Source organism: Rutidosis leptorrhynchoides, chromosome 8, assembly GCF_046630445.1.
Source record: "Rutidosis leptorrhynchoides isolate AG116_Rl617_1_P2 chromosome 8, CSIRO_AGI_Rlap_v1, whole genome shotgun sequence".
NCBI lineage: Eukaryota > Viridiplantae > Streptophyta > Magnoliopsida > Asterales > Asteraceae > Rutidosis > Rutidosis leptorrhynchoides.
In genome coordinates, this window is record NC_092340.1 from 307,809,000 (window position 1) to 307,821,891 (window position 12,892).

At 35.2% G+C, this 12,892-nt stretch overlaps 1 protein-coding gene across 1 annotated transcript; it reads right to left on the reverse strand.

The window, feature by feature from the left end:
• Window positions 1–11,157: 11,157 nt before the first annotated feature.
• Window positions 11,158–11,738, reverse strand: LOC139861605 (uncharacterized). Its single transcript, XM_071850042.1, has 2 exons — window positions 11,364–11,738; window positions 11,158–11,289 (listed from the first exon to the last, which is right to left on the reverse strand). Exons 1-2 carry the CDS (start codon window positions 11,671–11,673, stop codon window positions 11,213–11,215), a joined length of 387 nt encoding a protein of 128 aa, XP_071706143.1. The 5' UTR covers window positions 11,674–11,738; the 3' UTR covers window positions 11,158–11,212.
• Between the last annotated feature and the right edge of the window lie 1,154 nt (window positions 11,739–12,892).

A 12,892-nucleotide genomic window follows, 5' to 3' on the forward strand; every position in this document is an offset into this window, starting at 1 on the left:
ATATGAGAATTTGGGAACCGAGCCCCAAATTGACGCGAATCCTAAAGATAGATCTATGGGCACTAACAAGCCCTAGTTAGAGAATTTGAACTGCTTTAGTACTTCGAAATAGGTATACAACTGCCAGCTTTAAAAGATATGATCTGTTTGTGAGGTGTACACAACCATCATATTTAAAAGAGTGGCCTGATTGTATGCTTTTTGCATGACCGTGCGGAATGCCGGTATGCGGGGGATATTCTAGATGCATTTTGTTAAGGTCGATTACCAGGTGTTTGTAGTTCGTATGAATGAATTTTATACACAGGTTATGTGTATTAGTTTTTGTGCACGAGATATGTGTACGATTATTAAAAATCGCGAGGCAACCTACGGGGGAGAAAAGGATACGAACTTACTCTGCTATGCATTATGAAATATGGTTTTGTACACGAGATAGGTGTACTGTATTTAAATCTTGTGGTCTATTAAAATGATGAATTTTATTGTTTACGATAAACTAATGAACTCACCAACCTTTTGGTTGACACTTTAAAGCATGTTTATTCTCAGGTATTAAAGAAAACTTCCGCTGTGCATTTGCTCAATTTAAAGATATTACTTGGAGTCATTCATGGCATATTTCAAAAGAAGTTGCATTCGAGTCATTAAGTTCATCAAGATTGATAAGAAGTCATTGATAGTTTGATATATTAGGAAATGGTATGCATGCCTGTTAACTTTCGATGTAAAGAAAGTTTTTCTTTTAAAAACGAATGTAATGTTTGTAAAATGTATCATATAGAGGTAAAATACCTCGCGATGAAATCAACTATTGTGAATCGTTTATAATGTATATGAACGGGGCATTTCAACCTCTACGTTGAAATTTATCCACAAGAGGTGTTTTTATTAATTCGATCATGTGCCCGATATGTAATTAGGGGGTTGAAACTCGAGATCATGTGTTTTTCGGTTGTTCGTTGGCTCGTGATGTGTGGAGTAAGTGTCGGTCTTGGTTAGATTGAGGTTTAGTCTGTTTCGACACTTGGGATCAAATGAATAGTTGGATCGAAGCCTGCAATTTTCGCAGCGATGTGAGAGATCGTCTAGTTGCGACCTTGGTTACTTTGCTTTGGATTATTTGGCGGTTCCGGAACGGCGTTGTTTTAAATGAATCGTTTTGTAGTAGAAGTTGTATTTTTGATTTAATTCAAATGTATTCTTTTCGTTGGCTTAAAAACCGGGGTCATCTAGTTTTCAACTGGAACTTATGGCTCCAAAAGCCCTTGTAACTATTTCTCTCTTAGCGTCTTGCTAGGGAGCGTGCTTTAATAAAATTTTCCGGCCGTTAAAAAAAATCCAGATCTATATCGAAGATCGTCAAAATCCTCAAATTGCCAAAAATCCCCAATTCGCCAAAATCACCTCTCGTTATATTATATATAAATAATAATAATCATATATTATTATTATTATTATTATTATTATTATTATTATTATTATTATTATTATTATTATTATTATTATTATTATTATTATATTATATTATATTATCATTATTATTATTATTATAACATTTATTTAGAATTAAAATGAGTCACTGATTAAAATCATTACATTAATTAAAACTATAAATTAAAAACGCTATTACATTAATTAAAAACTATAAAACAAAAACGACATAAAGTAACTACTAGAAAAAATGACATAGATTAAAACTACAAATTATCTATATATACTATTACACAAAGTGCCTAGTGCCCCTTGTTAATTCTATAACTGGTAATCGCATATACATGGGACAATAAATGATTACCTACTTTGTTACCGAAAACAAGATGGGTTAAATAGTTACTGATCAAGATAGATATATACTTGTGTGGAGGTTATATAACGATCGAATTTCAACTTTTCTCAATTTATCAAAAAGCGAGCATGATTATCCGAGGTTTAATTTACCCTCAATGAGGGAGTCAATGTGCTCGTTCATAGGGGGTTTACTCGCTAAATAAAAAAAAGGGCTTGAAATTATGGATATAGATTGTTCGATTTATGCATGTAGGTTGGAATCGATTAACCATTTAATGTTTTATGTAACATAACGTGTGATTTATGACGCAAACTGAGGTTATGGACGGATGTCGAATTTCAATGTGGGTGTTGGGCCGATTGGATTTGTTGGCTTGCTTCTTGGGTTGGGCCTATCATGTTGAAGTTTAGAATTTAAGCAATCGAGGTGACTACATTGTGATCATTTGGAGACATTGGAATGGAGTTGTCTATCCGGATTCATCTTTCAAAAAAGGGGATTTGTTTGGTTATATATGGTTTTTTTAATCTATAATAGAGGTAGGCATATTATTAGTTGAAATAATTGACTATTGAAACTGTTGTAAATTTCTTTCATTTGTTTCTCTAGTTTCTTAATAGATGTTTACTAAAATTGGCATTGTTGTTAAAGAAAAATGACATGTCTGGGTTGAGCATCGATGGAGGGTTTTGGAATTGCAATGTATTGAACGGGAACTTTCAATACCTTTTATGGAGTGAGAGCTTTAGAAATCTTAATGACACAAGAGTTTCAAAGCATTCATATCGACAAAAATGTCCTTCAACTAAAATAAAATGAAATTATGTTTTTTCATTTTCTTTTGGACAGTTGATCTATTCTGTTTCAGAAATCGATTAGATCTCTTATATATATATATATATATATATATATATATATATATATATATATATATATATATATATATATATATATATATATATATATATATATATATATATAAATTGATAATTAGTTACTCCTTCGGTGTCACATGTTCTTTTTGTTAACTTTTAACCTTACCCTTTACTACGTATAAAGTAAAGGTACAAAAAAAACTTTATCACATTAATCTTATCCATTTATGTAAGTGAAAAATTATTTTGAGACATCTCATAAAGGAATGATTGGACAATAAATTGAAATAGAAGGAGTATTGTTTTTCAATTGAATTCAATTCGAAACCAAACAGGTATTGTAACTCTGTTGCTCTTGTTGGGAAATTACGGTCTCACTAATTCCCACCACCCAGCCCAACAATAATAGTAAAGAAATAAAAACAATACACAACACAAGATTTAACGTGGAAACTCCAAAACAGGAGAAAAACCACCGGCCCCCAAAGAGAGAAATACACTATATCACAAATTGTTACAATGATATAGACGACTCTCTTAAGCCAACTACACTCTCCAAAAATATTTAACTAATACAACTCTCAAACAAGGGTAAGAAAGAAAGAAATAATCAAATACTTAAAGTGTATTGATTGGTGCGATTTGGAATGAAGACTTAGCCCCTCTTATATAACCAAGTCACTCACCCCTCACATCTTCCTCCCACCAATGTGGGATAAACATATCTTCTACTAGCCAAAATAAACCAACAAATCTCCACCTTTTGGATAGAAGAAGATAACCATGCTTCCACATTGCAAGGATAACCGATGTAGACGCTTCCTCGACGACAACTTCAAGATCCTCATCTTCATGCCGTTGACATTATCTCCCAAGAGACAAAACTTGCATCTTCATCGAACATTGTCTAAACCGACAATCATTGTCATCACAGACAATCATAACTCTTAACAAGAATTATCATACTCCACCATTAAGAGTATAACACTTAGAATATCACATTCCAAGCATTTCACCTCGGCACATGTTGTTGAACAACCAGCTGAAACTTTATGGTGCAACTTCCCTGTTTGGCTTTCCCGAAAGTCCCATCAGCTACAACATCAGTTTCCACCACACAGCCTGCATCAACGCCAAACCAATGCCCATGTGTAATTGTGGAACCGCTAACGAACATCCCTTTCCACGGTGGCGCGGACACACCATGAGGATGACGTGACTTCAGAGGAATTCGTCACTCTCCGTAACAACGGAGACAATGTTAGCATCTTTGGAGCCATTTGCCGGATTAGCTCCACCGGGACAATTAACCCTTACATGCCCAGTCTTCCCGCACTTCCAGCATGTCAGATTCTTTCTAGAGTTTCTCTTCTGCCTATCCGAACACAACAGTACCGTAGCTTCTGATGACGAGACTCCGTTACCTTCCAATCTTTTCTCCTCGGATAGGAGCTTGCTAGTAACATCTTCAAACTTCAACGTTTCTTTTCCATACATTAGAATAGGTTTCATGTGCTCATAGGACGATGATAAAGATAATATCAACCTTAAAGCTTTATCTTCATCATCCGTTTTAACTCCAATAGCCTCCAGTTCCGAAACAATACCGTTAAGAATACTTAGATGATCTGAAATCTTTGAACCTCCATCCATACGCAGAGTATGAAATTGTTCTTTAAGACACAACCGATTTGAGATGCCCTTGCCCTGGTACAACTGCTCTAGTTTAACCCAAAGCTCATTTGCCGTTGATAACCCGTGCACATTTGCAAGCACGTTCTTTGCAAGACACAAACGAATCGCACTTGCCGCCCTCAAATCCATATCATCCCATTCTTCTTCATCGAACTTACTGCTAGAATCACTGCCAGGAACAAGGGTGAGTTTACCCTTCAAAGCCTTGTGTAAACCGGACTGAATCAACACATCTTTGACTTGAACCTGCCATAAGCCAAAATTGATCCTCCCATCAAATTTCTCTACATCAAACCTCATTGGACTGAACTTCGACATCGTATCCGTATCCTATAAACAACACTTTCTCTGATTTTGCTCACGTTTCGAATAGCCAAAAGATGTAGCAGGTAGCCAGGACCCTTTAAATCGGAAATCCACAACTCGCCACTAACAAATCCAACTATTACTACGAATCAGAAAAATATTGTCTAACCAGATACCCTATACGATCAATAGAACTCGTTTCTGATGTGGACGATCCACTCCCGTGGCAACCACAGAGCATACTCCGACTCCTATAACCGAGACCCCCGTCAAACCTGACGCTCTGATACCAGTTGTTGGAAATTACGGTCTCACTAATTCCCACCACCCAGCCCAACAATAATAGTAAAGAAATAAAAACAATACACAACACAAGATTTAACGTGGAAACTCCAAAACAGGAGAAAAACCACCGGCCCCCAAAGAGAGAAATACACTATATCACAAATTGTTACAATGATATAGACGACTCTCTTAAGCCAACTACACTCTCCAAAAATATTTAACTAATACAACTCTCAAACAAGGGTAAGAAAGAAAGAAATAATCAAATACTTAAAGTGTATTGATTGGTGCGATTTGGAATGAAGACTTAGCCCCTCTTATATAACCAAGTCACTCACCCCTCACATCTTCCTCCCACCAATGTGGGATAAACATATCTTCTACTAGCCAAAATAAACCAACAGCTCTTCACTTTTAAACCTTAGAAATTATTATCATTGTATTTACGATCTTAAATCTTAAATAACTGAAACGTAGTACTTATAAACAGATGGAAGTCCTTGTCCAAATTAGACGTATTTGTAGCTGCTTAAAAGATGTTCTTGTTTGCTACGGAAGTATAATAAGTTTCAATTACTTAAATAAATCCTATGTTACATAATGACGATCAAATTATACCACAGTTACCGTTGATACTTATTTTCGGCTTACGTCTAACAAGTATCAGTACGAGATCAGAACTACTTAGCGGGATGAGGTGAATTCCCGATTGATGTTTACTCTCGGGAGAGATCCCCGAAGACCCGGTTCATGGCCAGAATATTGTGGGGGTGGCTTTATCAATCTCTTGGAGCCAAGCGATAAGTTGGTCCGTCTAGCGTCCTGCGGTTAAGTGTTAACGTTCTAGAGAGAGAAAGTTCAATGTGAGAGAGAAAGTGTGTTTTTTGCCACAAGTTACTAACTTTTGTAAAATGATGACCCAAGAAGTCTATTTATAGGTACAAATCCTTCGTGATGTTCGGAGACACGTGTCATGCTATCATTGATTGATTTATGAAGGAAATACGTAACCGCCATTGTGCTTTACGCTGACAAGGCATGTGTGCTGCTCACATATTCTTTTAGGGCTTAAGCATAGAAAGTTGGCTTCCAGACTTACGCAAAACGTTGGACGGCCTGATGTGTGATTTATTTGTTACTCTTGACGAAAAATGTTGAACATATAAAAAAAAAAAAAACATTAAATACCATTTTCATAGGTTTCAAGCGCTTCTTTCGTATAGAAATGATACTTTGATACATGTAAATCATAGGATATAACATTAAGTCCCCCAGTTTGATGTCTTCGTTTTGCAAAAATGAAGAGATTAAACTATAATAAAGATATAAAGTGCCTTTTATCTCGGGAAGACATGTTTGCCATCATCGCTTTTACTGACCTGATTTGACACTTAATGATATCTTTTATAACTATATTATTTTAGAAATTAGATTCAATTTTTGTTTTCGTTCGTTTTCTTATTCTTCTTTTTTTAAGAAAAAAGAAAATAATTTTTGTATAATCCAAGTCATCCACGTATACGGTTGATATGAACTTCCCTAATTTTAAATTGCCTCTTTGATTTTGTTTGTTATTTAATTGTGTTGAGGGAGAATGTTGGTTTATGCTTAAAGGTAATATTAATCTTAACCAACGGTAATAAGTGTTTTGATGATGACACACACACAAACATAACCCAAAGTGATGATAGACATCTTGACATAAATATACAAGTTCAATAATTCACACTTACTTTAACAAATGACCAAACCAAATGAAGCTTAGAGTGAAAACATTAGGAAAACAAAAAGGAATACAAAAATCAGGTGGTACACAGTTTGGTTTATGTACTTTAGTTTAGTCAACCGCAAGTCAGACCGTGGGTGTCATGTACTTTGGTTTATGAGAAACCAGGTACACGTTCGACTCCACGGCTGACAGTGGATCGACTATTCGACCACAGTCGGTCTGTCCAAATCTCTTGACCAAATAATGTTTGAGCACTTCGGGGCATCTATAATTCACGAAACCTTTTTCAAGATGCTTAGAATAGTTGCCCTCTTCATATCCAAAAGAGTTTTGGTCATTAGAACGCTAATCTCGGTAAATCACACCTGATGACATCTTAATGACGTTTTAGCCTTGATTAAGAATAACACATAAATGTTAACTTGTGCTTCTAAAATGTATCTAGACATACTTATGATGGTCATTAAGTCTCAACCAAGAATTGGTCCTTCCTTCTATTCGTATCTTTTCTCATCCTGTACACGTTAACGCTTGCGGTAAAGGTTAATTTTGTTTAGATAAATGCCATGGAATTTTTCGGCAATCTACTAATGTTGCGAATGATTGGAAATATTCATTTTTTTATTACTAGCGATGCTATCCCAGAAGCATACGTGAATCCTCGTTTTTGGCGGTATAACACACAACCTCATTCAATTACCCTGCCAATATTGTCTCCTAATGAAAGAAAACTTTTAAATTCAATGAAAGCGGATGCTATTTCTTATCGTAAATATGATGAATGTCTGATGTCATTAACATCGATGAATGCCGATTGGGATATTTCTCGTGGACATCCTATTATCGTTCTGAACAACAAAGGTATGATTCTATTCGGTTATTGTTGCTAACTGTTTATTTTTTAAGTACTTGTTGTGTTCCTTTTTGTTTAATTTTCCATAGAGATTTCCCCTCTTATTGCTATGCGTTGCGAAAATTACAACGCATTGCGTTTTACTACTAAAGTTGTTGCTGATGACGAAGAAGATTCTTTAAGAAAAGTGGATGACACATCTTCCTCTCGAATGACACGGGCTGAATGCCGTAATCATAGAGCAACTGGAAACTTGCATTTTGACCGTATTGCGAATCAAAACCTTCTTTGTTTTTATAAGATGCCTAGTGTTGGGGGTTTTATAATCCAAGTCCTTTTTACTGTCAAAAAATTAGTTTTGATTCAGCGCTCGCTTATTAGGAAAACGTGTGTCATAATAACTGACATTTTGATTCAGCACCGCCATCTGCTCAACAACAGCCGCCACTGAAAAGGCTTGTTCTTCTGTCCTCCATTGAAAAGAATAAGGGTCTTGATGTTTCCCATCTTAGCCTTCCCAATCTTGAGATCACCGGGTTGTCTTCTTTTTTAAAGGGTCCCCCGAGTAGTTGTAATGAGTTTATCCAATACTTGGAAGGAATGGTCTCTCCTACGTTGAATGATTATTTTCACATCTTATCGCATAGCGATGCGCATATATCTTATGCGCAGGGAATAATTTATAACATTGCTTCTAGCATGAATAATAAAAAAATATCAACACATTTTGCTCATGTGCATCAAGAAAATTCACAAAAGTTACAACAGGATCAAGAGAAAATTGCTGCAATGGAGAAGGTTAAGAAATCCTTGAGATTGGAACTTGAATAAGCCATTACAGCTAAACGGACGACGGATGCCCGTATTACTGAGCTTGAGGCTAAAGAGAAATCTTATATTCTTAAGATTAAATCCCTTTCTGCGTTCAACGAAGATTCAGAAACAAAGTTGCATGCTTGTGAAAATAATACAAGGCGTTTGATAACGAGGATTTCCAATCTTGTTGTTAGTATTTTTCATTCTAAAATTTTGAAAAAACTTGTCATGAATATTATCAATGCTGCCTGTGATGCTAAACGGATGAATTTTCTAAGCTTATTAAGAAAAAACATTCCTGTTCCAAATCTCCTTCCCGAAACAGTTGTCTTAACTTGTGGGTTAGTGTTAAATATTGAAGGAAATACTATTAGCTGTTTTTTCATTCTTCGAACACCTCTGCCTTCATATGTTGTCCAGCTCCCCACCTATGTATCATATTTGTTTTAATGGGGATTATCTCTTGTCTTTTGTTTTCTTTGTTTGATTCACCGACGTGATTTTTTACAACTGCTGGCGCCATATGTTGATACCTATTTCCGGCTTACATCTAACAAGTATCAGTACAGTACTAGAACTACTTAGCGGGATGGGGTGGATTTCTGATTGATATTTACTCTCGGGATGGATCCCTGCAGACCCGGTTCACGACTAGAATACCGAAAGTGACTTTATCAATCTTTTGGAGCCAAACTATTATACATAAACTAGTGGATAAAAGTATTAAGTTGTAGCTCAACTGGTAGTGGTCTGCCACCTGAAGTATCCACCCAAGTCGCATTTCGCTTCGTGTGGGGGCAGTGGGGAGGGGGTTTTACCGGCCATGCCCTCGGATTGACCCGCGTTTCCTTCAAGACAGTAATTGGTGGCGGGTTATACAACTACGGCAGATGAACGCGTGGGTGATTTAATCTTCCTGAGTGATCCCAAATTGATGTCAAAAAATAAATAAACTAGTGGATAAATCAAATTAATTGTTTCGGGCAACCAAAATTTCTTTGAGATATAATTAAGGATGTAGTACGTAGTAGGTGGAGTCCTAAGCAGACAAAAGTAAGGTCGTAACGCTGGTCAAAATTTTACACCAAAACTACTTTTCTTACATCAAACCATTTTCTAAAATGTCAACCAGGTCCAACCTTATTCCCACCCATTCACTAATTTGTCCCATTTTGACTGCACATTGGTTATGATTGGTTTAGGAGGATATAAATTATGAGTCGTTGCAACGAAAATTCGTTTGTAAATATATGCTTTATATATATTTATTTATTAAATATTATTTTGATATTTCTAATTACAATACGTATATTAATGATCGGTACAAAGCTATAAGTTTTCAATTTAGGCATCTTAATAGTTGTATGATATACCTATTTTTTTTTTTTTAGAACAGCGAATTTGGGATCACCCGAGGGGGACTTAACCACCCGTTGCGACCATCTCTCGTTTCGACTATGCCGATGCAGTGATATTAACCCGCCCTCTATCGCTGTCCGGGAGGAAACCTTGAACCGATCCAAGGGCACGGCCAAGTAAAACCCCCCTCCCCTTTACCCCCAACACAATGTGGGAAAGGTGCCATGGGTGGATCCTTACATGGCAGGGATAGAATTGCATTAATTGTTGCCCTGGAGTGGAGTCGAACTCCTGACCTCAAGTGTGTTAGAGGCAGGCCACTACCACTCAGGTACAACTGCAATCCTGTATGATATACCTATTAGTTTTAACGAGCGGAAGGGGCATGCGCATTGCTACAGAAAATGATTTTGCTCTACATTAAATATTGTTTCAGTAGTAGAGATGACTCGCGTATTGCGGTGGAAAACCATTTGTAGTATAAGTGGTTCCGCTATATACGCATATCGAGATTGACTTATTTATATAAATTTTCATATATGGGTAATGTAATAGTATTTTACAAATAAAAAACGGTAATGTTAAACAAATACATCTATATAATACATCACAGTCTCGAAATAACTGTCATTTTTTCCGAATTTTAATGAATCACATTGTTTGTGTTATATAACATTTAATGATGGTCGTATCAATGAAAATGAGAAACAGTCTTTTAAAAGTTAAATGTGACATTTATTTTGGTCGAATGGAGTATATATCTATAAACATTAAATAATACTTCAGTGAATTGATGATAATAAAAACACAAATAAAAAAGAATAATAAGCTAGCAAAGTGTAAAGTATAAAAAATGTAAACAATAAAATTACAACCTTTTGCAAATAGAGTAGAATAAAAAAAAGTTGAGTTGAACCAGAAAAAAAAAAGTTGAACACAAGAAAAAGAAGATGGGACATCAAAACGACACCGTTACTAACTACTACTGTATTACTAGTATAGGTAATTAGGTAATAATTTATAAAATATAAGATTTTAAAAAAGGTAGAAGAATAGATAATAAAAAAAAAATCAGTGGAAAACACCTTTCTAACCTATATTTAACTAAACATATATTTAACTAATTATGTTTAATGTTTGATTATAGATATTGAATTTATCCACAATTTGGTTAGTTTATTTCTTGTCTCTAAAATCCTATTTCAGTTATTTTTTAATTTAGAATAAACTAATGAGCCTCCATCGCGCTGCTTCAGTTATGTTGGTTTTCGGTGTATTATCTATCGTTTTGTTACGTTGTGAAATACCAATTAAGATATTAACAAAATAGCTGAAGCATTATATAGTTAAACATACGGTTTGCCAAATTTTAACATACAATGACCACTGTTTAAGACATAAACAAAGTCTGTTATATAATACCAAAAGAGTTGGATCAAATTCTAATTGTTTAAGACATAAACCATTGTTTAACATACAATACCAAAGAGATGGATCAAGTTCTAAGCGTTGGATTTAGGAATGCTTTCTTTGACAGTTGGGGTCTCTTGCTTTTGCTTCTTGTCAACGTTTCTTGTTCCTGCAAGTATTAGAGTAATTTTTGTTTAGATGTCAAGCTGTTTGAATAATGACAGAAATGGTGTTTGTATTTACCTTCGTTTTGAAACCGTTTTCTTTTGGCTTTGGTGGCGATTGTTGACTCCTCCACAATGACTTTTGCTGGTTCATTAAGTAGTGGCTGCTGCTGTCGAGTTTCCAAGGTTGTTGTTGGTGTTTCTGAAAAGTTTACATAAACGTTTTCATTAACTGATGTATTTGTGAGTAACATTTGATGTGTTTCTGAAAAACGACAATTTATGCTACCTATTGGTGGTGGTGTGTAGGTGGCCTCTGTTTGTTGATGAGTTACTGTCTCAACAACTACTGATGCCGTTGTTTCTGAGGTGTTTCTATGAAGAGACATATGTTGTTTATTTGATTTTTATTATTTTTTTATTTTTTAATGTGTGTGGTTTATCTGATGGCGGTGTCGTGTTTGTGAAATTTGCTTGCTGACTAACTGTTTCAACGATCGCTTCACCGAAAAACTCGTAGCTTGATGATGTAGACTTTGGATTGAACCGGACATTCAACACATGTTTTTTTCTTGATTTCTTTTAGTGGGGGCGGTATTTCTTTTCGATTTTTATGGCCCATCTCTAGAATCAACTGCTTACAGGTGTGACCAACTAATGAATCTCCTTTTTCTCGCATGAAGGTGATGCCTGCTGTTGTGTTGCCGTCCATCACGATAACTCTGAATGAATAACTGACATGATTTTTTTTATTTGTAATCTGTTACATTATATTGTGATAAATAATGAAATGTTTATATCTGGCATTTAGAGTTACCAGTAAAGTGGTTCATCCGGTTCTCCATCCTTTACGCACAACATTGGGGTGGTCAACTTCATCAGCAACTTTGGCTTTGCATTCTGGACATGCTATGTAAAACCACGGCTTCGTTTCGTCAATTCTCTCTACAGTGCATTCACATCTGAAAACATGGTACTAAGAAACAATAAATATCAAAAGATCTATAAGTAACAGACAATAATATAAAAAATAACAAAAGATAATAACGATGCAATATAGAAAGTTAGGAAACAATACATAACATATACAATGATTATGATAGAGTTTTATATAGTCTAAAGGACTGTAATACTTTTTAGACTTTTTCTAATATGATATTTTTAAGATTTGCATACCTTGTGGTTTTGAGAGTTTACGGTTGCTAACTTAGACAAAGTTTGTGTGCTATTGTTTTCAAGCATTAAAGGTGGTGCCTCTGCTTGTTGTTGTTTGTAGCTGCATTCAAAGCACAATTGTAGTAATGTATCAATAGTAATGTAGAGTTGTAGGAAACTGGTAGTACTTACTCATCAATAGATTCGTGATACTCGTTGATGTCTGGATTGAAGTAATAATGGGTTGCATCAGTTCAAAGCATGCTGCAGTTGTTCTGAAAAATTTGAAATCTTTTTTTTATTAGTATTTTTTTATTTTTAGCTTAAATAGTCAAAGTGTAAATGTATTTTTATTTTTTTCTTCTTATTTCTTTTCTTACTTGAGAAATAGTTTGCCCAGCAGGAGCTGACAGCAATTATGACTGGTTTTTCACTGTCGTTGTAGCTGGCAAC